Source organism: Dendropsophus ebraccatus, chromosome 2 (genome assembly GCF_027789765.1).
Source record: "Dendropsophus ebraccatus isolate aDenEbr1 chromosome 2, aDenEbr1.pat, whole genome shotgun sequence".
Lineage (NCBI taxonomy): Eukaryota > Metazoa > Chordata > Amphibia > Anura > Hylidae > Dendropsophus > Dendropsophus ebraccatus.
In genome coordinates this window covers 12,679,196-12,704,749 of record NC_091455.1, presented here as the reverse complement: position 1 = coordinate 12,704,749, position 25,554 = coordinate 12,679,196, and the positions used below count along the sequence as shown (strand labels likewise).

The 25,554-nt window shown below is 42.7% G+C and overlaps 1 protein-coding gene across 2 annotated transcripts; it reads left to right on the top strand.

Annotated features, from left to right (window-relative positions):
- Positions 1 to 1,215: 1,215 nt before the first annotated feature.
- On the top strand, positions 1,216 to 5,363 carry LOC138784293 (uncharacterized). 2 transcript variants are annotated; one of them, XM_069959811.1, is made up of 2 exons: positions 1,216 to 1,391; positions 4,039 to 5,363. In XM_069959811.1, the coding sequence occupies exons 1-2, from the start codon at positions 1,335 to 1,337 to the stop codon at positions 4,771 to 4,773; spliced, it is 792 nt and encodes a 263-aa protein (XP_069815912.1). In that variant the 5' UTR covers positions 1,216 to 1,334; the 3' UTR covers positions 4,774 to 5,363. The 2 variants fall into 2 exon arrangements, with proteins under 2 accessions (XP_069815912.1, XP_069815911.1); XM_069959810.1 differs by having other exon boundaries at positions 4,036 to 5,363.
- The last annotated feature ends 20,191 nt before the right edge of the window (positions 5,364 to 25,554 follow it).

Below are 25,554 nucleotides of genomic sequence, written 5' to 3'. Positions count from 1 at the left end.
TCTCAATCAATTCTAGATATGTTATATTGCTACGATAACATAATACTATGTTAGATATATTACATCCCATATAGTCCAAGGAATGCGACTCCATCACTACGACCACCATTATCTCCTTATCTGACCCTGGCTCATTCTTCTCCATCAGTTTTCTGGACCTTTGACCCCTGATGGTTCATCCTCACTGACCCACAGGTGATGGCAGCCACTTAGTATTTGATGTCTACTAATCTTTTTTACATTGGCCCCCACAGCCATAGACCACCTATAGGGAGTTCTGTCCCCCGCAACACTACACGGACGTGTCCGGGCCCATAGGGGACAACTCTGTGATTTAACGTCAAGGGAAATATATTTATTGCGATGCTCTCATTTTTATTGTATTTTATTGCTGTAAATAAATAGACTTTACCTTATTTTTTATTTTATGTATAATATATACACTATATATATATATATATATATATATATATATATATATATACACATACATTTCTTTTTAATCTAATTCATATTGAAAAGTTTAAAAAATGTTAAATCTATAATTTCTATAATTTAATTATTTATATCTATAGGGTTTATGTGTCTTACTAAATATCCAGGATATACGGACAGACAACTTTATGGTTCTGGGGAAATCATTAAAGGGGTTCTCTTTTTTTTTTTTTTTCCAATGAAAAGTTATGGTTTCAAAAACATATATTAAAAAGCAAGTTTAAAAAGTTATATAGATTTCTAATTTACTTAGATTTAATATTATCCAATCTTCCAGTGCTTATCAGCTGCTGTATGTCCTGCAGGAAGTGGTGTAGTCTCTCCATTTTGAGACAGTGCTCTCTGCTGCAACCTCTGTCCATGTCAGGAACTGTCCAGAGCAGCAGCAAATCCCCATAGAAAACCTCTCCTGCTCTGGACAGTTCCTGACATGGACAGAGGTGGCAGCAGAGACCGCTGTGTCAGACTGGAAAGAATACACCACTTCCTGCAGGACATACAGCAGCTGATAAGTACTGGAAGACTAGAGATTTTTTTAAATAGAAGTAATTTACAAATCTGTATAACTTCTGAAACCAGCTGATTTGAAAAAAAAACAAATGTTGGTGGTGTAAACCCTTCAAACTATCTTGATTCCAGAGAAGAGGAGATTAGACAGACACGTACAAGGTGATGGTCAGGGCTGGATCCTCGGCACTTTCGCTAAGTCTGTTCTATAAATACATCTGACCTTAATCCCGGGCCCCTAATCTACCAGAGAGGAGAAACTTTCCTGGTCACAGTGAGAAAAAGAAGAGACGGACGATGAGCGACAGGAGGAGCGGAGATCTCCAGGAACAATGGACACCAAGCATCTAAGGTCCAGAAGGACAGACCGAGAAAGACTGGCTGACCGTGTGAGTACCCCAGACTCCTCTAGGCAACCTGACGCCCTCCAGCTGCTGGAGAACTACAATAACCATCATGTTTGGAGAGCTATAGTTTTGGTTGCCCAGGCATGATGGGGATTTTGGTTTTACCACAGCTGGAGGGCGGCAGGTTCCCCATCCTTGGTCTATCATTTTTCTAGTGTATCTCCTCTGTGTATCCCCTCTGTGTATCCCCTGTGTATCTCCTCTGTGTATCTCCTCTGTGTATCCCCTGTGTATCTCCTCTGTATCTCCCCTGTGTATCTCCTGTGTATCCCGTGTATCTCCTCTATGTATCCCCTGTTTATCTCCTCTGTATCTCCCCTGTGTATCTCCTCTGTGTATCCCCTGTGAATCTCCTCTGTGTATCCCCTGTGTATCTCCTCTGTGTATCCCCTGTGAATCTCCTCTGTGTATCTCCTCTGTGTATCTCCTCTGTGTATCCCCTGTGTATCTCCTCTGTGTATCTCCTCTGTGTATCTCCTCTGTGTATCTCCTCTGTGTATCTCCTCTGTGTATCTCCTCTGTGTATCACCTGTGTATCTCCTCTGTGTATCCCCTGTGAATCTCCTCTGTGTATCCCCTCTGTGTATCTCCTCTGTGTATCTCCTCTGTGTATCTCCTCTGTGTATCACCTGTGTATCTCCTCTGTGTATCCCCTGTGAATCTCCTCTGTGTATCCCCTGTGTATCTCCTCTGTGTATCTCCTCTGTGTATCCCCTGTGAATCTCCTCTGTGTATCTCCTCTGTGTATCCCCTGTGAATCTCCTCTGTGTATCCCCTGTGTATCTCCTCTGTGTATCCCCTGTGAATCTCCTCTGTGTATCCCCTGTGTATCTCCTCTGTGTATCTCCTCTGTGTATCCCCTGTGAATCTCCTCTGTGTATCTCCTCTGTGTATCCCCTGTGTATCTCCTCTGTGTATCTCCTGTGTATCCCCTGTGTATCTCCTCTGTGTATCTCCTCTGTGTATCCCCTGTGTATCTCCTCTGTGTATCCCCTGTGTATCTCCTCTGTATCTCCCCTGTGTATCTCCTGTGTATCCCCTGTGTATCTCCTCTGTGTATCTCCTCTGTGTATCCCCTGTGTATCTCCTCTGTATCTCCCCTGTGAATCTCCTCTGTGTATCTCCTCTGTGTATCTCCTCTGTGTATCCCCTGTGTATCTCCTCTGTGTATCTCCTCTGTGTATCCCCTGTGTATCTCCTCTGTGTATCCCCTGTGTATCTCCTCTGTGTATCCCCTGTGTATCCCCTGTGTATCTCCCCTGTGTATCTCCTCTGTGTATCCTCTGTGTATCTCCTCTGTGTATCCCCTGTGTATCTCCTCTGTGTATCTCCTCTGTGTATCTCCTCTGTGTATCCCCGGTGTATCCCCTGTGTATTTCCTTTGTGTATTCCCGCTGTATCTTCTCTGTGTATCAGTAGTGTATCTCTCCGGTGTATCACTAGTGTGTCTCCTCTGTGTATCCCCTGTTTATCCCTGATGTATCCCCTGTGTATCTCTGGTGTATCTCCTCTGTGTATCACTAGTGTATCTTTCCTGCCCTATTCCCTGTGTATCTCTGGTTTAATTCCTATATATCTCTAGTGTATCTCTCTTCTCTCTTAGCTGTATCACCAGAGTAACCTTGGTAAATCCTCAGTGTATCTCTTTTGTATCTTCTATGTATCTAAGTTGTCTCTTTGGTGTATTGGTAGATAGATAGATAGATAGATAGATAGATAGATAGATAGATAGATAGATAGATAGATAGATAGATAGATAGGAGATAGATAGATAGATAATAGATAGATAGATAGATAGATAGATAGATAGATAGATAGATAGGAGATAGATAGATAGGAGATAGATAGATAGATAGATAGATAGATAGATAGGAGATAGATAGATAGATAGATAGTTAGGAGATAGATAATAGATAGATAGGAGATAGATAGATAGATAGATAGATAGATAGATAGATAGATAGATAGATAGATAGATAGGAGATAGATAGATAGATAGATAGATAGATAGATAGATAGGAGATAGATAGATAGATAGATAGATAGATAGATAGATAGATAGAAGATAGATAGATAGATAGATAGATAGTTAGGAGATAGATAATAGATAGATAGGAGATAGATAGATAGATAGATAGATAGATAGATAGATAGATAGATAGATAGATAGATAGGAGATAGATAGATAGATAGATAGATAGGAGATAGATAGATAGATAGATAGATAGATAGAAGATAGATAGATAGATAGATAGATAGATAGATAGATAGGAGATAGATAGATAGATAGATAGATAGATAGATAGATAGGAGATAGATAGATAGATAGAAGATAGATAGATAGATAGATAGATAGATAGATAGGAGATAGATAGATAGGAGATAGATAGATAGGAGATAGATAGATAGATAGATAATAGATAGATAGATAGATAGATAGATAGGAGATAGATAGATAGATAATAGATAGAGAGATAATAGATAGATAGATAATAGATAGATAGATAATAGATAGATCGATCGATCGATCGATCGATAGATAGATAGATAGATAGATAGGAGATAGATAGGAGATAGATAGTCATGTTATTATATTTGGTAATTTTTTATTCATTGCTTTTTCTAGAAGCCTTTGCCAAAAGAGAACGGTCTGACGTCGTGTAACGGAAATAATGAAAAGACTTCATCATCAGTTATAGACAATCATGACTCGACCTCCACCAAAAATACCAAGACCCTCTTACTGGAGCCGACTCTGACTGTAGACAGAAAGTTCCCAAAGAACAAAGTATTGATCTCCGGGGCAGAAGCTTCTCCGGCCAGAAGAGATGTGATCCCCATCGGGAGTGTGTGTAATAATCTCACCTCCTTACACCTGTCATCTACGGATTCCAAAAACAGCGACAACATACAAAGACGTCCGGCTAAGCTGGCTCCATTAGATCTCCCGGCCCAAGTAAAAGAGGCACAGATGAAGAAAATGACAATGATGGCCGACAGTGTATGTCTGAGTGAACGGAAAGCCTCACATTGTAACACCCCCTATCACTGCCCCACCAAGAGGGATCCATTAAAGAAGGTCCATATGAGGGACAACAAACTGCCAAAACTTCTAGAAGATGTTACATTGACCAAGGATAATGTATTGGGTAATGATGATGTGTCAGGTCAATCAAGTTCACTCCCTCGAAATCTACACCTGGGGGACTCCAGCTTATCCATAATAAAAGCCAAATGTAGACCCAACAATGGCTCCATACCCAAGACCATCTCATCCCACAACAATGGCTCCATACCCAAGACCATCTCATCTCACAACAATGGCTCCATTCCAAAACCATCTCACCACACAATAGCTCCATAGCCAACACAATCTCATCATACAACTATGGCTCCATACCCAAGACCATATAATCCCACAACAATCTCATCACACAATAGCTCCATAGCCAACACCATCTTATCACACAACAATAGCTCCTTATCCAACACCATCTCATCACACAATGGCTCTATATTCAACACCATCTCATCCCACAACAATGGCTCCATACCCAAGACCATCTCATCCCACAACAATGGCTCCATACCCAAGACCATCTCATCACACAATAGCTCCATAGCCAACACCATCTTATCACACAACAATAGCTCCTTCGCCAACACCATCTCATCACACAATGGCTCTATATTCAACACCATCTCATCACACATCAATGGCTCCATAACCAACACTATCTCATCACACAACAAAGGCTCCATACCCAACACCATCATCACACAACAAAGGCTCCATACTCAACACCATCTCATCACACAACAATGGCTCCATATCCAACACCATCTCATCACACAAGAATGGCTCCATACCCAACACCATCTCATCACACAACAACGGCTCCATACCCAACACCATCTCATCACACAACAATGTTTCCATACCCAACACCATCTCATTACCTCATTAGTTCTATGTTATTTTGCAATAAAATTCATTTTTTGATAATTTATATAGTGGAGTGCACTCTCTGATTTATGTCTAGCTTTTTGTCTCTTTTTTTGCTTATCGTTATGGATATCTAGACATTGAGTGGCACCCCGTCTTTGTATGTATTTTTCGGTTGAGCCACCTGCTTAGTGTTCTTTACCATCTCATTACCCAACACCATCTCCTCACACAACAATGGATCCATAACCAACACCATCTCATCACACAACAAAGGCTCCATACTCAACACCATCTCATCACACAACAATGGCTCCATATCCAACACCATCTCATCACACAACAACGGCTCCATACCCAACACCATCTCATCACACAACAACGGCTCCATAGCCAACACCATCTCATCACACAACAATGTTTCCATACCCAACACCATCTCATCACACAACAATGTTTCCATACCCAACACCATCTCATCACACAACAATGTTTCCATACCCAACACTATCTCATTACCCAACACCATCTCCTCACACAACAATGGATCCATAACCAACACCATCTCATCACACCACACAACAATGGCTACATGCCCAACACCATCTCATCACACAACAATGGCTCCATACCGAACACCATCTCATCAAACAATAGCTCCATACCCAACACCATCTCCTCACACAACAATGGCTCCATACCATACACCATCTCCTCACACAACAATGGCTCCATACCATACACCATCTCCTCACACAACAATAGCTCCATACCCAACACCATCTCCTCACACAACAATGACTCCATACCATACACCATCAATTATTGAGGGGGGGGAATTCAGGGAATTATACTTGAAGGGGATATCAAAGATTGAAAAAACATAGCTTTCTAAGTTTCGTACAGAAATAGCGCTAGCCTTGGCCCTAGTTTGTGTGTGGTATTGCAGCTAAGTAATATTAAAGTTAATGGAGTTGTTATACCACACACAACCTGAGGACAGTGGTGGCGCTATTTTGGAGGGAAATGCAGCTATGTTTTTCTAATCCTGGACAGAAGGATCAGGCATAGTCAATGTTGCTTAGCTGAGTAGATGAGGCTACGGGACGGGCAAGAGGAAGTTTATAAAGGGGGCGGAACCAATTATGAATATTAATGTGCAGCCATGTTAATTAATTGAAGTTTTTCTTTCTCAATTTAAAAGCTATCCCTTATCTTATAGATAGAAAGAAATCTAGCGGATTGGTTTGGAGGGGGAGTCTGATCACTGGGATCAGCGCTGATCCTGAGAAAAGAGGTCAAATCTTCACTGAATGAATATAATGGCAGCTTGCATCTATTCATTTCAATGGGGCTCCTGAACACTGCTAAAGTTAGCAGGTACAATTCCCATAGCATGCTTCCTTCATGATGGCTTCATAGACAACACTAAATGAGGGATAAATATATATACATAGTATACTAGTCGTATTGCTATATTGCACCCGGTAGTCCCTCATCGATCATGTGATCACCAGGCTTTCTTGCCTTTATCGGAGCCTCTTGACCTTGCTTCCTCCTGATCATCTTTCAGTATGATAAATGACACTATATAGAATGGCTAGTCCTGTGTTTTGAGACTCTTCAATGAGGCTCCACGGGCTCCTCTTTTGCATATTCTTTTACTATATAGAATGGACTGGTCCTCCTAAAGCAGCCGCTAAGACTCCTGGGAAAAGATGTATATTAAAACATTAAAAAAAAAAGTCAACAAGAAAAAGTTATTAAAAATTCTGACCAACGACACCGAAATCCCAAGCCGACATCTTAAATACCTCAAGTGTCCCAAGAGGAGCCAATACAAGAAAAAGGGGGTTTTGTTTTAAGATTTTTGCAGTGTTCGGCTATGTCCCCACAATTTATTTTTTTTTTGTCAACTTGACGCCAAATAACATTTATTTCATATTGATGATTTCTATTTGTACAGTAACGGCCGTTATTTCATACTGATTGCTATTTATACAGTAACGGCCGTTATTTCATACTGATTTCTATTTGTACAATAACGGCCATTATTTCATACTGATTGCTATTTATACAGTAACGGCCGTTATTTCATACTGATTTCTATTTGTACAGTAACGGCCATTATTTCATACTGATTGCTAATTGTACAGTAACGGACGTTATTTCATACTGATTTCTATTTGTACAGTAACGGCCGTTATTTCATACTGATTGCTATTTGTACAGTAACGGCCGTTATTTCATACTGATTTCTATTTGTACAGTAACGACCGTTATTTCATACTGATTGCTATTTGTACAGTAACGGCCATTATTTCATACTGATTTCTATTTGTACAGTAACGGCCGTTATTTCATACTGATTGCTATTTGTACAGTAACGGCCGTTATTTCATACTGATTGCTATTTGTACAGTAAAGGCCGTTATTTCATACTGATTTCTATTTGTACAGTAACGGCCGTTATTTCATACTGATTGTTATGTGTACAGTAACGGCCGTTATTTCATACTGATTGTTATGTGTACAGTAAAGGCCGTTATTTCATACTGATTTCTATTTGTACAGTAACGGCCGTTATTTCATACTGATTGTTGTGTACAGTAACGGCCGTTATTTCATACTGATTGCTATTTGTACAGTAAAGGCCGTTATTTCATACTGATTTTTATGTGTACAGTAACGGCCTTATTTCATACTGATTGATATTTGTACAGTAACGGCCATTATTTCATACTGATTGTTATTTGTACAGTAACGGCCGTTATTTCATACTGATCGTTATGTGTACAGTAAAGGCCATTATTTCATACTGATCGTTATGTGTACAGTAACAGACGGTATTTCATACTGATTGTTATGTGCACAGTAATGGCCGTTATTTGGCCTCAAACACCACCGAAAAAAGATGTTGTCTGACCATAGCCTAAAAATGTAAGAACATCAGTAAAAACAATGGAGGAGATTTATCAAACATTTGTAGTAAAGTGAAACTGGCTCAGTCGCCCCTAGCAACCAATCAGATTCCACCTTTCATTCCTCACAGACTCTTTGGAAAATGAAAGGTGGAATCTGATTGGTTGCTAGGGGCAACTGAGCCAGTTTCACTTTACACCATGTTTATGTGTATGTGTATGAAAAAAATAATGAAACCCTGTCTGTGATGATTCCTTACAATAAAAAAAATAAAATAAAACCATTTCAGATCAAGGTCTGGTCAGATCAAAATGTAATAGGAGAAAAACGACCGGCACATTGTGTGGAATATATGAATTTATCATTCTAGGTAATGGAACGCTTACCCAGAAGTCCTTGGCATTGATGGCCAACTCAACTGGTGTCAGAAAGTGCCAGAGATTTGTAAATTACTTATATTAAAAAAATCTCCAGTCTTCCAGTACTTATCAGCTGCTGTATGTCCTACAGGAAATGGGGTATTTTTTCCATTCTGACACAGTACTCTCTGCTGCCACCTCTGTCCATGTCAGGAACTGTCCACAGCAGCAGCAAATCCCCATAGAAAACCTCTCCTGCTCTGGACAGTTCCTGACATGGACAGAGGTGGCAGCAGAGAGCACTGTGTCAGACTGGAAAGAATACACCACTTCCTGCAGGACATACAACAGCTGATAAGTACTGGAAGACTTGTGATTTTTAATAGAAGTAAATTACAAATCTCTGGCACAAGTTGGTTTGAAAGAAAAAATGTTTTGTTGGAGTATCCCTTTAAGAGCCTTATGGATGTAGGTGTGTAGGGCCCATTCATCAGTATTTTGCTCCTCCCTCATATAGCATTGCTTCTATGTTTCCCCCAATTCTACCATAGATTAGGACTCCACCAAGATGGAGCATCCCTCGAAGTGGCTGTGACAAATGACGTCATGTTTCTTAGGCCTCCATCTTGGACTTATTCCATTATTTCTTGAACTGTAAAATCCTTCAGATGAGTTACAGTCAGAGGACAAGTAAGAGCGTGGCCTGCCATAAATCAGCCTCCAGTCCCCGGCCTCTCCCGGCCTCCTCAGCCTCTTTTCCTTGGCTGCATGCGATGGGCGGCGGGCGGCTACTTGAGATTCTTGTCTCCTACAAGTGATGCTCAGGAATGCTGATCATTTACAATCAATAACGCAGCAGGTTTTCCTGGACAGCAGCTGATTTATTAAAGAACGGGAGAAGATGAAAAAGCCCAATCTACAGTAATAACGCCGCCTAACCTTTACTCTTCCCTTTGATAAATGAAGCGGAGAGGAGATTCTTAAAATATTTTATCTTAACTGTAAATCTAAGATCCAATAAACCCCCAAAAGGCAAAGGAAAAGGTTAAATAACAAAATAAATAAATAAAAGTAATAATAAACAAACAAATAAATATAAATAATAAATAGTAATAAACAAATACAAATAAATAAAATGACATAAGGGAATAATATACATAAATAATAATAAACAAATAATTATAAGTACATAAATAATAAATGGTAATAAAAAAAATAAAATAAATCAAATGACAGAAATAATAATGAAATTAGTATACATAAATAATAATAAACAAATAAATAAATATACATAATAATAAAATTATAGTGAAATATAGTAATAAATAATAACAACCAAAATATTACTACTACTACTAATATAATAATAAGAATAACAATGATAATAAGTAACATGACTGAGAAAATAATAAAAACTACTCCCTTCCCCCCACAAAAAAAAAAAAATTATACTAGTAGTATTTTTTGTTATTTTAGTTGTTATTATTATTATTATTATTATTATTATTTTGTGTTACCATTATTAGCAATGTTTTTAGGATTATTACTTACATTATTATAATCATTACTGATTAATATTACTAAAACATAGGAAAATTATAAAAGGAGTTGTCCAGGATTACAAATAGCATATCTACTTTCTTGCAAAAACAGCACCCCCCCCTGTCCTCAGGTTGTGTGTGGTATTACAGTTCAGCTCCATTCACTTCAATGGAACTGAGCTGCAAATGTGGCTGTGTTTTGTCAGCCTGGACAACCCTGTTAGTATAGACTTTTAGTTATAGATATATTGGTTAATTATTCATTCATTTGCACAAGCCTGTGGGCTGAAATGTTGCACATCTGTGTCCTTCTAGACATACACACAGCGATATACAGAGGAGGGTCTCATATCCTTATATACAGTACAGGGGAGGAGTCTGTCTGTGTCTATAGCACAGCGAGCGGTAATAACAACGCTCTGCTAGTAGTCCCGCCCCCAGGGCACTAAGTCACCTCATTTACATAGCAAATAAAGTACTAAAATTGGCAGTGAGGATCGAGGCAAAAAAAGCTCCCCAAACATTAGAGGTTTCTAACCTGCTGCTAGTTTCCCTTTAATTCATTTAAACCTCTGCTAATTCTCTGCCCATGAGTCCAGTGGGTGGCCCTAATCAGAGATAACTGTAAATGACTGATAAGACCGCCCACTGGACTCTTAAAGCCCAGAATCGGCAGAGATTTAAATAGATAATTTGCAAGTTATATTGAATATTTCTCCACAGATGGCTTATCCATCATGACAGGACCCCATTACCTAAATACTGGAAAAGGAGTTACCCAGGTTTAAAAAAAAAAAAAATGGCCACTTTCAGATGGCCCAGATACAGCGCCTCTCTTATCCTCAGTTTGGGGGCTGGTTTTGCAGCTCATTTTCATAGAAGTGAATGGAGCTGAAATGTAATACCACATACAACCTGAGGACAAGGGGCGGCGCTGTTTTTTGCAAGAAAATATTTTTTTTTTCATTCTGGATAACCCCTTTAAGGTGGACAGATTTGTAATTGACATCCGAGATGAACATTGCACTAAAAGCTTCTACAGTACAGAAGAAATGTCCGCATGACAGCCCACATACATGCTGGCACTTACGTTTTCTAATATTTTATTCCCTAGATGGAAAAATAAATAGAAAAGCGGAAAAAAAAAAAAAAAAATCAAGCAAAAAGATGCCGACTAACAACACAGACAGGCCCGGCCTCTGCTTACTCTGCATCTTCGGTACTGAGCGTTGTTAGCGTATGCGGCATTGTCAGCTTGTCATGTCTGGATAATATTATTAGACTCGCTGCATTGACTCCCCTAATCCTCTCCGGGCCTCATAATGAGGATGACAGAGGACACAGTTAATTCACCAAAACCCAATGTAACACAATGTATAGGAGACGCCTGTCACTTCTGCATAATCCGCTTCTTGCAGTTTTGCAATACACTCACAATACACTAAGTTTTTTATGTTTAAATCAATGTTATACGTAAGGTCAAACTGTGCGCCGTGCTCCCTGCGTGCAGATATTTGGTCTTTCGTCTGTATCAATACAGCTTACTGCGGAACAATGCTCTTTGTAACAATTCAATCAGTATAATGTCACTGTGTGGTTTTAAAGGTCTTGGTGCTGTTTAACAGGAGAGCTGACTGTACAGTGCAAGGACCCTCAGGATTCTCTTCTACTTAAAGTGTCACTGTCGTGAAATTTTTTTTTGCAGAAATCAATAGTCCAGGCGATTTTAAGAAACTTTGTAATTGGGTTTATTATCCGAAAAATGCATTTTTATCATAAAAAAGCAGTTTGAAGCTCCCCCCTGTCTTCATTGTTCTCCTATGGAGAGAGCTAAAGAAAAGACCAAAACAGGACAACAAAGAGTTAATCTACAAATCCCTCAGGGGATATCTCCTGTGACAGTCACCACTGACCTGTCTGAGCTCGGATTACAGCTGTCACCCAGCTCCGTGCCTGTAATCCTCTGTTATCTGCTTTCTGCTGCCGGCTAACTCCCTCCTTCCTCCTCCCCCCTCCCCTCTCCCTAGAGCAGACAGGGGACGTCTCCTGCAACAAGTCACAATTTTCAGATTTTTCAGAGTGGATGAAAAAGAGGAAGGAGGGGGGGGACCTGGGAAAAGGCTTTTTACATGCAGATAATGGCAGATTTGGCTAATAAACCCAATTACAAAGTTTCTTAAAATCGCCTGGACTATTGATTTCTCAAAAAAAAATATATACGACAGTGACTCTTGTAGACATGCAGCAGCTGTACATATGGGCAGTGAAGGGAGACACCTAGTGGCCATATGTCTAATGTTCAGTTAAACATAGAAAATTAGAAAGTGAGTATATTACAAAAGTGCTGCACCGGTCATTTTCTATGGACGTTGGACTCATCTCTACTGCTTTGCATAACGCGCACGCCCAGCTTCGGGCCGTGATTTCTCCGCCCAGGGACCAGGCCCAGGAGCGGGACTTCCAGGGAGGGTTAAGTATGCGGGGCTCCACTGACTCCGCCACGTCATCCCAGCTGACTGGTTCCCTTTAAAATTAGCATAAAGAACCCTTATAGTGGCCTATACAGAGAACATCTCTTTTAATTGAAGTTGATAGTGACCACTAGAGATGAGCGACAATGCAGTATTTAATTACTGGTGGCTACCTGGGGAAAATGGCCCTATCACTTTTTTTTTTTTTTAAAGATCCTGGCCAAGATGGAATGAATTGTTGATGCCCATTTGTGGTAGCCAGTACATCACCACTGCCTACAGCTATGCCACTGGGCCAAGCAGTGCAAGGGTGGGCTGGGTCCAAGCAGTGTGAGGATAAGCTGGGTCCAAGCAGTTCGAGGATAGGCTGGGTCCAAGCAGTGCAAGGATAAGCTGGGTCCAAGCAGTTCGAGGATGGGCTGGGTCCAAGCAGTTCGAGGATGGGCTGGGTCCAAGCAGTGCAAGGATAAGCTGGGTCCAAGCAGTGTGAGGATGGGCTGGGTCCAAGCAGTGTGAGGATAAGCTGGGTCCAAGCAGTGCAAGAATGGGCTGGGTCCAAGCAGTGCAAGGATGGGCTTGGGTCCAAGCAGTGTGAGGATGGGCTGGTCAAAGCAGTGCAAGAATGGGCTGGGTCCAAGCAGTGCAAGGATGGGCTGGGTCCAAGCAGTGCAAGGATAAGCTGGGTCCAAGCAGTGCAAGGATAAGCTGGGTCCAAGCAGTGCAAGAATGGGCTGGGTCCAAGCAGTGCAAGGATGGGCTGGGTTCAAGCAGTGTGAGGATGGGCTGGTCCAAGCAGTGCAAGAATGGGCTGGGTCCAAGCAGTGCAAGAATGGGCTGGGTCCAAGCAGTGTGAGGATGGGCTGGATCTAAGCAGTGCAAGGATGGGCTTGGTCCAAGCAGTGCAAGGATAAGCTGGGTCCAAGCAGTGCAAGGATAGTCTGGATTTAAGCAGTGCAAGGATAAGCTGGGTCCAAACAGTGCAAGGATGGGCTGGGTCCAGGAAGTCCAAGGATGGGCTGGGTCCAAGAAGTCCAAGGATGGGCTGGGTCCAGGAAGTCCAAGGATGGGCTGGGTCCAGGAAGTCCAAGGATGGGCTGGGTCCAAGCAGTGCAAGGATGTCATGGGTGCACCAGAGCAAGAGTCACTGGTAAGAGTCCCAAGGGGTGCCCCTTCTATAACATCCACATGCCCTTATTTGCACCTATTTACAAGAATAAGATGAGTGATGCCCAACACACCATTGCCCATTAGATCCTGCCATAACTCATGTCCTTCCATCTCCTTGCACTGTGCCCTTGGCATCTTCTAACTGTTGGAGAAACAATCCAGTGCTGGATGACAGCAGATTATTGCAGAAGAAAACATAAAAGCTACAAGTGGATCCTTTAGCCCTTATTCATGACGGCTGTACCGTTGGCAGGGAACGTCTAACAGATGGCCTGAATTTCACCACCACAATCTGCTGGATTGATCGCCATCCAGGTTTCTTAGCTTTCGATTCATACAAGTAGCAAACAGAACATTTCCCGATGATAGAGGATATAAGCGGCTCCCTGTCATGATGCGGATGGCTCGGCGCGAGCCCTGACGTATCCCGTTCAGTCTGAACATACATCAGCTTGTTCATGGTTTATATAGCATTGGTACAAAAATAAACTCCAAACACCTCATCTTCCATCTGCTTTGCTGCTGAATATTTTACTTGGAGCCTCCCGGTAGCCTCCAGCCATGCAAAATGGAAGCATATCGGCCAATTTTATTAGCCGCAGTCCAAGCCATGCAAGGATAATTATACCGCCGAGAACGCTTGTTTAACCCTTAAATCTTCTACTTGGCACAGAAGACATGCTAAGTCAATATTGGGTTGATGATCTCTCTTTCGGCGCGGCCAACCATAACACAACGGTATTAGAAGCCACAAAGCTAAATAAACGGCGGTTTATGGACTTAGATATCTCGACTGAATTGTAACATCTGTTAATAAGAATTTACCATCTGCTAGAAAGTCTTCTTGCCTGACGGATAAGCCTTTAACCTTCACATCTAGGTTTGGGAACTGATGTACCAGACCAGGAAAACATTTACGGAATGGTATTACTTCACCTGAAGCAAAGGTTCTGCTCACTCCTAGCCTTGGGTGATAGACCTTAGATGTATACACCTGCGAAGATACTATATATGAGTGAGCTGATCTTCCCGAGCCACAATTCATTCTGAACTTTGCAGTGGCTGCACATCTCTAAAAAAAAAAAAAAATTCTTACCTACCCTCACTCCCCTGATGTCTCCAGTGTCTTCAGCCGTCTCAAGACTGTTCAGCCAACCACTGACTGAGATGGCACAGCACTGTGGCCAATGATTGACAGCCCCCTCAGCCAATAACTGGCCACAGTGCTCTCCCCTCTCAGACAGTGATTGGCTAATCAGGATTTTGGTGGCTGTGGAGGACAATGGACAGTGGGGAAGGACACAGAGGGAGCACCGATAGGTAAGTATAGATGAGGTAATTTTTTGAACAGTACTATAATAGCTAAACATTTAGGTTCATTTAAGGTTCGGTTCAGAAGAACTCAAACTTTACATTAAAGGTCGATGAAAAAGACTTTTGAAATGTTCGTTCATCTCTAGACGATACCTCCATATACTTTTGGAAAAATTCTGCCAAACAGATCAGCTGAACATCTACTGGATATAGAGGTTCCCCAAAATTCAGAGTGGAGCCGAGCGTTCATTGTTCGTGTCTATAGAGGGTCGGAGGAATGACAGCTATCACACGTACCTTAAATGGGTGCTGTCACTTGCAAAAGAAACTGCTATAAACCACAAAATGACTGAAGGGTAAGCCAGATAAACCCAGTCCAGTCCAATCGACAAAGTGGAAGAGATCCAGCATTTCAGTTTAGCCAATCTTTTCTATCGGAAGCCACATGTCAGGGTCGAAATGTTGCCATTCACTGTACTTCGCATTGCTGCAATAAAGATGATTGGAATGTTGGACGTCTTAAAAAGGCAATGTTGCAAATTTAAATTTTTTTTTTATCAACAGGGGTTGTGATTGCAAGCAGTTTCACAAGGGATGGCGACTTCCTGTTTTTGGTCTCTTTTTTTGGACAGAGAAAAGACCAAATACCAGCACGGAGGGAGCCTGGACTGCAGTTTGGATATAGGGGCTTAACGTTAATTTAAACATAAAAAATGTAAAAAAATAAATCAATTTTAGTTTGCAAAACTGCTTGTCATCACAACCCTGTCGTTGATTTCGTTAACAAAAATAATAAAGTTGCAGGTCAGTGCTGTTGTAGGCATCCTAGTGGGACTGTACTTTTTTTTGAAACGCTGCCCTGTTTCCGCGCTCAGCGTTATTCTTTGTCCGTGCACCAGCCCAGTTCTATGCACCGGGGGGGCATACTGAATGTTTTATGTGTACCATGTGTTTGTTGTTGACCAATCGGAGGTGCTCTTTGCTTTTCAGCCTATCTATGTTCTTCTTTCTTCTCATCCCCACCACTCACAGGTAGGCATACAGAGTTCCCTGTATGAGGAGTTACATGGTGGAGGAAGTGCAGTTCAGGCTTATCCCGATTCTCAGGGAGGAAAGACACAAAAACCTACTGTTGCTGCAGTAGTTAAGCCAGGGCCTGGCTGATACCAGGACCCCTGTCAGGGACAAAGTTAGTTTAGTCTAGACACCACAGTGTACAAATGCAGCAAGAGACAACCAGTTCTTTCACTACTACCGCTTTAAAACACAGTAATCACTGAACTCAAGGAGAACAGTGAAAAAAACTCCAATGAAGTACTCAATCAAGAGTCTCCACTGATGCCCCCCAAAAATTTACATATGCAAAACAAGAGTCCGTGGAGTCTCGGTTGCGAGTCTCAAAACACGGCATAGCCAGATATCTCTAGCCTGTTGCAACGGGGTGCCCCCATGATGGGGAGAGCACCACACCACCCTGATAAGTAGCCCCTTAAGTCCCACTTGGTTGCGAGCATTGGAACATAAATAGGAAAATACCAGGGTGGCCCCTTTTCGTCAATGTCTAACTCAAGGTACGAGTATTGCGATCATGACAAGGGTTTGCCAAGGCAGGCCTCTATCCACAGACAGCTGTTTCGGGCTATTTGCCCCTCGTCAGTGTGGAGTAGGATTCCCGCTTTATCCACTATGCAATGCTAAGCACTTTAGAGGGAGAGGTCACCAAGGAACACCCTCACCCACGCCGAGAACATGTCTACACAGAGTAGGGCAGTATCCTGAGCACAAGAGGAACTAGCCTCGATATGACAAAGAAGCCAGTACTGAAGGCCTACATATCCTATCACGCAGTGAAGATAACTCGGACATCCCGGACACTTAGCTACACCCAGATAACCACGACTGGGGCTTGTATTACCCTGACAGGATGAGTAGCTCGCAACTGTAGGGCAGAAGGTGGTCAGACCAAAGTCTAAGTGCAAATACAAGTAAACTTCTCACTACAAAGATATCTTCAGGTTCTGGCAGAGTACATTGCTACACTGGGTTGGGGCTCCTCTGGCAAACTCCTCTCCTCTACACTACTCTACTCTACCTTACAAGCACCGCTACAGCTACCTCTCTTACTTCTTCTCAAGCACCTCCTCAAACACAAAGGTTAAACACCAAAGTCTGTGTAAAGAGTTATCCATTTTGTGAAAGGTGTACTGCTATCCTGAGAAGCCTTACAGTACAGCTGTCTTATTTTTATACTACTGGAACTGTCATATTCTGTACACCTGCACCTATACACACCGTACACCTTGGGTCATTTTCCCCCTTTCTGTGGGTGGCGGTAAAGATAGTCTGGGCGGGTCAGCTGCCACTCAGGACTGCTGTGACAAGAACCCAAGGGACCCACTACAACCCGACAGGTCACCAACCATTTGGGAAACACAGCCGGCCATACTAACAAACAAGTACCAACATCACACCAGTGTGCTGGACAAGCACTGATGTCACGAATAGTACTCCACTTCTGACTGAGTATATGCCACCACACATTTGCTGTAAAATACAGCTAGGAGAAGCGCATGACTAAGCTCTTCACTCTCCAGGTGCCTATACATTTTCAATAACAATCGGCCAATCAGTTATCTCTTCTGTCCTTCAAATACATATGAACATTCAGCATGCCCATGTTTCCTCCATGGGTAGGTGTGAGACACAGCCAGACAGCTCTGGCACTAGCTTATCCCTCCAAGAACAATTCTAAAAGTTCTTCAAACCTGATCCTTTTTCTTTAACCACATTCATCTGTCAGTGGAGAGTCGGGAGCCCCCCATAAACCGTATACGGTGAGCTGAGGTTAATATAAGATGTATGGGAACCTCTAGTATATGGACACTACCTCCTGCAGTAAGATGGAGATCACAGGAAGCTGTGGAGTGAAGCGCTCAGCTGAGCGCTTCTCCTGGCTCTTGTGCACTATTAGCTGCTTCACCCAGAATCAAGTCCATCATGTGCACGAACGCCAAGAAGTGGTTAATAATCCAATATTTGCAGGAAGCGACTTTGTCTGATGAAATTCTACAATTAGCGAAGAGACAAAGTTATAATTATTATATGTAACCATCCCGTCCCTGAAGCTGTCATATCAGAGCAGGATAATTATATATATAGCCGGGAGACAATGCGGCCGTCGATTCTTCTGCAGATAATTTCATTATTTCCTATCATTGTGATCTATAGAATAAAGGGAATATTTACATCCCACCGGTGCACCCAGACCCGGCGACGTCCCGGTAGACGCGAGCAGCGACACAAGAAGTAACACTCTGTCCCCATCAATCACGTCTCCGGCTTTTGAACCGGCATAAAATGAGAAGTAAATGAGCACCAATTAGGTAATAATAGCATTCCGCTTGCCTTGGAAGTGCATTGAGATGATAGGATGTAAGGTACTATTAAAGAACAAATGATGGTTATTACAGCCATAACTCAAGTACTAGAGTGGAATGGTCTGATTTACATCGCCCAGGAAGCTAATTCTGTGCAGCTAGATGGAATTGCTATATGTTCCTATATACACCATGCATCAGAGGTATATACAGCCCCTTGAAGGCAAACTCAAAGGAGTTATCCAGGATTAGAAAAAACATGGCGGGTTTCTTCCAAATAGAGCGCCACACTTATCTAAGGTTGTGTGAGGTACTGTGCTCTGGCCCCGGTCGCTGGGACTGGTATTGAACATGCTGGTGGGCTCCCGTGTCATGGGGGCTACTTGTCACGATGGCCAGGAGTGGTAATACCCACCCCCGGACACATGGCAACCGGACCTTGGTGACAGTAACAATAGTAGCTTGTAAGAAAACAGATATAACAAGAAGTAAGGTTGTAGCAGGTGTCGGGGACCGGATAGGAGGGCCCTTTACCTAATGTAGTACCATATTTTCCAGCATATAAGACGCCATTTTAACCCCGAAAAATCTTCTTAGAAGTCGGGGGTCCTCTTATACGCCGGGTATGGTTGCCCCATACGGTGGTGGTGGGGGGGGGGGGGGCTAAAAAATGTCCCCATCCCCACTGTAAAAAAGCAACAACATTTAACTCACCTAGGCCCGTTTCCGGCATCTGCGTGCCTCCTGTACCGTTCCGGCGCAGGCAGTGTGACGTACACTAGAGAGTGGCTAATTTGCATTGTGCTCTACTGGGGTACAGGCTTAGTGTTCCTCTCCTCTCTTTAGCGGGTGACTATCCTGCGTTTAAGAATCCACGGCGTAGGCAAGGGGGGCTGGGTTGCTCCCTGATCTCCGGCTACCCTGGAGTTTAGGTCTAGCAACGCATAGTGGTAAGGGTAACTAGATCTGGAGGAAAGGTTAAACACGTCCTGCCTGGCCTGAAGCCAGACGCTAACTAACTAAACTAACTAAATCTGAACTTGACTGCAGATTTGCTCTGGGGGAGTGAGACATCTAGTGGTTGGAGCAGGACACAGAGACACTGATAGAGACACTTTTACCTAAGGTGTAAGAAAAGAAGAAAAATACAATTGCAGCCCAGTCCCATTAGCCGATGAGTTACATGGCAGCCATGAATGTGCCTCCATACAGCGATGCCAGATGCTCACCGGCATAGCATAATAAACTGCACTACAATGGTAGTCTATTATATGAGCGATTGGCAGATGATAAATTATATATATATTTTTTTATAGTATAGAATAAATTAAGAACAATATATTTGGCATGGACACATTGGGTTGGGTAATTGGGTAACATAGAAGGAGCCGATGACTTTCATGAACTTTGGAAGCTCTCACTCCCATTTGGAATAATAAACAATGAGCATTTTTTTTTACCTCTTGGGCCTATGGAAGATGTTTGTAGGTCCCCTGGCGGCCATGAGTACGGGGCAGATCATCATGAAACCTAAATGGAAAATCCCGGCCAACACTCCAGTGTTACTACAGGTAAGAGACACCATAGTTGGATTGATGTGCACCTCTTAGAAAATCATTACAAAAAAAAACTTGTAAATGAAATAATAAAAAAAAAAAGAAAAGAAAGAAATCTAGGCCTGCTCAGGGCATGTGTAGATTTTTACCAAAATTTCCACCTTTTTCAAGTTTTCTACCTTATAAATTTATCTAAAATCACATATTCTTGAAGACAGCATCTACTTTTTAAAAAAAAAAATGTTTTCAATAAAATGGACACATTTTTCTAGTTTTCCAAATTGGGCAAATACTGTATATCTACTGGATAAGGTCTCATGCACAAGGACATACTGATCATATAATGGCTTAGTACATGCATTGAGTATAAGATGAGATAATACTAAAGAATTTCTGGAGCCTTCTTTAAAGGGAACCAATCACTGGAAAAAAGCATATAGAGCTTTTGAAATGTGCTGTTAGAGCACACAGCACACTTGCCACACGTGTTTCCATAGCCTCCGTGCCTTCCCCGTGTAAGCCGCAAAGTAACTTTATAAAACTGGCGCCCTGTATGCTAATTACCTGAGGTAGTCACCTGGGCGGTGTTCGGCTAGCATGTAGTCAAGGTCCCCTGGGCGTTCCTCCGCTGTAATCACGCCCCTCTGGGCGTGATTCAAATGGCAGAGTGGCTGTGGCGTCACTCGGGAGCGCACCGTGCCCAACGTCGGCGCGCTTACGTACTGATGCCGGACGCCGCCGCACATGCGCAGTGCAGCTGCTTTCATTCCGGTTGGACTGCGCCTGTGCAGAATAGCCTCGAACTCCAGCTAACAGGCTATTCGAGGCTATTCTGCACAGGCGCAGTACCGCAGGAATGGAAGCGACTGTACTGCACATGTGCGGCGGCGTCCGGCATCAGAATGTCACAGCTACTCGGCCATTTGAATCACGCCCAGAGGGGCGTGATTACAGCGGTAGAACGCCCAGGGGACCGTGACTACCTGCTAGCCGAACACCGCCCAGGTGACTACCTCAGGTAATTAGCATAAAGGGCGCCAGTTTTATAAAGTTACTCTGCGGCTTACACGGGGAGGCAGGGAGGCTATGGAAACACGCGTGGCAAGTGTGCTGTGTGCTCTAACAGCACATTTCAAAAGCTCTATATGCGTTTTTCCGGTGATTGGTTCCCTTTAAGAGTCTGAAAACACAAGACTAGCCAGAAATCTATGGGACCCCTACTGTACCTATATAGGCCTCCAATTTCAAGCAGAAAGTTTTTGTTGGATACACAGAGGCTCCATATAGGAATACATGGAGTTCCAACAGCCATGTGGTATAGAGCCCAAAGGACTCCATGTGTGGCCATTGTGGCTCCGCATGTACATGCCCATACTATGGCTCCATCTTCAGAGCCAAGTATCTGTGCCCACTGACTTCTTAATGGCCTGCTGTGCCTCCACATGCTTTCAATGTCATGTGGATGAGATGTTTGAGGACTCCTGGAATCACCACATGACTGGAAATGGGCTATCTAAACATCTGTATTAAGAAGTCATTAGGTCTTCTCATTCTCATATCCCCAGCTCGAAGTCCAGAGCCATATCATGGTAACCAATTAAGACTAATGAGGCCTTCTGCACCTATGTGGACTTCCCTTGGAAGGTGGTTTTTAGGTTCCCAGAGGCATTATGTGGCTTCACGTGAACTACGTAATGACCTTCATATCCAGATAATGGATCCATACAAGCTTCATATGCAGAACCATATCACAGTAACCAGAGAAGACAATTGGGCCTTACTGTACTTCCATATACCCATATATATATGTGTGGAAGAATATGAAGCTCCGATGCCTTTGTACTTTGGTGGTGCCCAATGGACTCCATGGATGAACCCAAAGGTTTATAAACTGCTTTTCTACATTTAGTTACAAACCCAAGGTCTTCGGAAAGCCGATCTCAGCGTCTCTATCGTAACTGCATATATTTAATGCCCTGTTGCTTATTTTAGCTCTGGCAATGGGTCAGGTTTATATCTGTCTCCATTCAGCGTGACTTGCACTAATAACATGTACAGTATCCATTAACTATCTGCATGGCTGAGTTGCCCCAGTTCAATTATATTGGCAGACAAGCGAACCTTGCGTTGGCTTCTTCAGTGTTAAAGACTGTAATAATGGTCCAGTGACTTCACAGTGTTAAGTGACTTCCTGACCAGCTGCACCATTATACTTAATTACCATGTAGATCCTGTGAACACGACATAAATACCATCTCAGCTTCTCCAATCTCTCGTATGGATGGAAATTTCCACAGATTTTAAGCATCTTTAGGAAAGGGAGGATCTCAACCCATGGTTTTGCTGCCAATAGATGCATCGCAACCTAGCAACATGAAGACCTCAACTGACTAGGACAGAGCCGGAGGATCGACAGTCGGCTTATCGCTGTTGCTTCTCTTAGGATTCACTCAGAAACTTTTTGATGTGTAGAAAGAGAGCAGGGGAAGATAGGGTAGATATAAAAGCTTCTCTGCTGCGTTGTAATGTTCTCCGACAGAAAGGTCTTGGATCCATTGGAGAAGGGTCTGATAATCCTTAAAGAGGTATTGCACTCAAAATTAACGTTTAATATGTTTCTACCCTTGGTGAAAACAAACAGCGTATTCTTACCTTTCCACGCTCCCCTTGGTGCTCTTCTTCATTATCTTTGAGTCTCGGCTAAGTGAACCTGTCTCCATGTCGGACAGCCCAATCGGCCAATTGCCACAACCATTGATTGGCGGAGTGTATATAGCCTTTTTTTTTCTTTACACTAACTGATCGGCACCGGCAAGGGCATCCCGGTGGTGGGGTCCTTTTTAAAAAAAATGCCTGATTCCTGAGTTCAGCACCGTTCTTTTTTCGTCCACTGGCCCGGATCTATGCACTGCTGAAGGAAGGTGCGGGCCACTTACCCCAACCACCCCAGCCACCCCCCCATCCCCCCTGCGTGACCATATCCCTTCCCCTCTGCGAGTGACAGACCACCATTAATTCCAATGGCGCCTCATCACAGAGAGTGGGGGGTTACGGTCACACTTTGGGACGGTCGGCCCACCTCTAGTGCATTGAGCCGGGCAGGCGTATGTCAAAATAATGGTATCGAGCGCAGGAACCAGGCTTTGTTTCAAAAAGAGGACTGCGCCACCGGGATCCCCACACTGATCGGCTAATGATTTTTTTTAAAAAAGGATGTACCTGATTGTACATTCATTTTAAATCTTTGCTCTACTGTACTGACACGCTGTACTGTGGGTATTTCTATCTTGGGGGATTTTAATCTTCTTCTATGAATGAAATTAAAAAATAAATATTTTAAAAAGTGGTGAATCGAAACCAGATAAATTCATATATTACATATATTTTACTCATTTCAATAATTACATTATATTAAACATTAAAATTAACCTGAACGGTTCCAGAGAGAACTATGTACTCTGTGGAGCTGGAAAATGTTAATAAAATTCTACATATTATTCCTGATTATCCGTCCTCATAAATCCCTTATCAATAGACAGATGTTGCGATGGGATCATATTCGGTGCAGTTTCCTATTACTTTTTATGTTGCTGTTATTAATAATATAGAGATAACACAGGAGACAGGGTTTGTTTTTAGTCATAGTTTTGTCCTCTAACATTTTTGTAAAAAAAAAAAAATCACTAAAAATATCCCTAAATGTCCATCTGCTGGGACTCCTCGTGATCAGTCACTGGTAGTAGTGTTTAGTTGTCCTGCAGCACTTCCACAGGAGAGGTGAAGAATTACATTCAGTAGTTGTGATTAAAATCAGTGCAAAGTTCTCATAATGTAATCCTTTCTTACCTGACCCAGGAGTCTCTAACCCACACTCAGTAGCTGGACTGTCTAAGGAATCTTCACCCTCCTTCCTTCTTAACTCCCCAACAGGGGATATGGACTGTCCTGATGGCGTTCCAACATCGTGGTCCCAACTCCCAAGAAAAGTCCCCTGCTGATGGAAAACTGAAGCATAGTCAGGAACTTTGCAAGGGTTTGTCACCAGGAAAGAAGTCAGAATGTGATGAACGTGTGAAAAGAACAGACCGGAACCAAGGGTAGACAAACAGGTTCTAGGTAACATAACCAAAGGGTTAAAAAAGGATAATCTAGAAATGCAGCTAAGGTCAAGATTAGGATCTGCAGCAAATAACAGGAACTAAGCAATTATACACCTTGATACACTGCAGGTAAGTAGACATTGCCGAACCCGAACTTTCGGGAAGTTTGCTCAATAGTAGTTGACTCCTGTCGTCTGGAGAAGTGGATGCCGCCCTAGGGAGTCCTGGTAAACATGCATACAGCCATAGGCCATAGGCTATATCAATGTTTTCCAGGCAGCACCAGGGCCGCATCCACCGTCTCCAGATGCCGCAATTCAGACACCAAGCATTCAGGTTCAGATGAACCTTGCCAAACACAAAGTTTACTCAAGTTTACTCAACACTAATGGTAACTTAATGCAGCTAATACAGTACAACCATGATTGGGACAGCAAGGTCATGGCCTGCAGACTCTACCAATAACCTGATTCTACAATTGCTCTTTAGGACTTGTCCACTTGTACGTTTCCAAAGGGCCTATTAAGTGAATACTGGTCATACTGGACTATTAACGTTGGGTGTAATATTGCATGTTAAAAGACCACGATAAGCCGACATGCACAATGTCGGCTCATTGTGTTCTGTCAACATGCTGAAATGGCCCGATCATGACAGTGGCTGCGGAGCGAGAAGCAGTAGACCGCCGCTGACTTCAATGGGCCACCTTAGATCGTCCGGGCAGCCCCTCTTGCAGCTTCCCGCAGACTGTCAGCGGCCGCTTCCTCCTCAAAATCGATCCGTGTAATATGGCCTTAAAACATCATTGGACAACAAGAATAGGCAAGGTGCGGTGCTTAGTGATTTCTCCTCTCTAGTGACCACCCTATTATTTAGGGACCACCCTTTAAACAAGTATAGATAACCCCCTTTATTGGAGAGGGGCACTGCATGTGTACTTTTTGCTTCTCATATTCTCAGGATGATGTACATGATGGATGACATATTTTATGTAAATTCCAATAGTAAAATGTGTACGTTATCTTGGAATAAGTCATAGCTTCACTTTGGCTAAAATTCTGCCATTTGTGGTCAATGGCCTTCCGAGGAGCCTCCGTCAGTTCAATCACTTGGCATCACACATAAAGTTAGGTTGATGTCTTATGCTGCACCTACTGCTAGCGGAATGCTTGTTTGGATTACAAATATCCCTCCCCCCCCCCCATATATATGCCAAAAACGGGTGGATTTATTGGGGCCTTTATGTGGTTGACTTGAAGGCACATAACGTTCCGGGACATCTCGAAGAAAATCTTCAGATATTCTCTGTACAAGGCAACATGACAACAAGCCGTCAATGCTAAGTAAGGAACCAAAAATGTCTTTAGCACCTGCCACCAGCCTGTCGCAGTA

Excerpts from the sequence above, each read along its gene's own strand:
- LOC138784293 (XM_069959810.1), top strand. The coding sequence starts at position 1,335 with ATGGACACCAAGCATCTAAGGTCCAGAAGGACAGACCGAGAAAGACTG. Across the intron at positions 1,392-4,035 it reads GAGAAAGACTGGCTGACCGT|AAGCCTTTGCCAAAAGAGAA; the intron begins GTGAGTACCCCA and ends TGCTTTTTCTAG.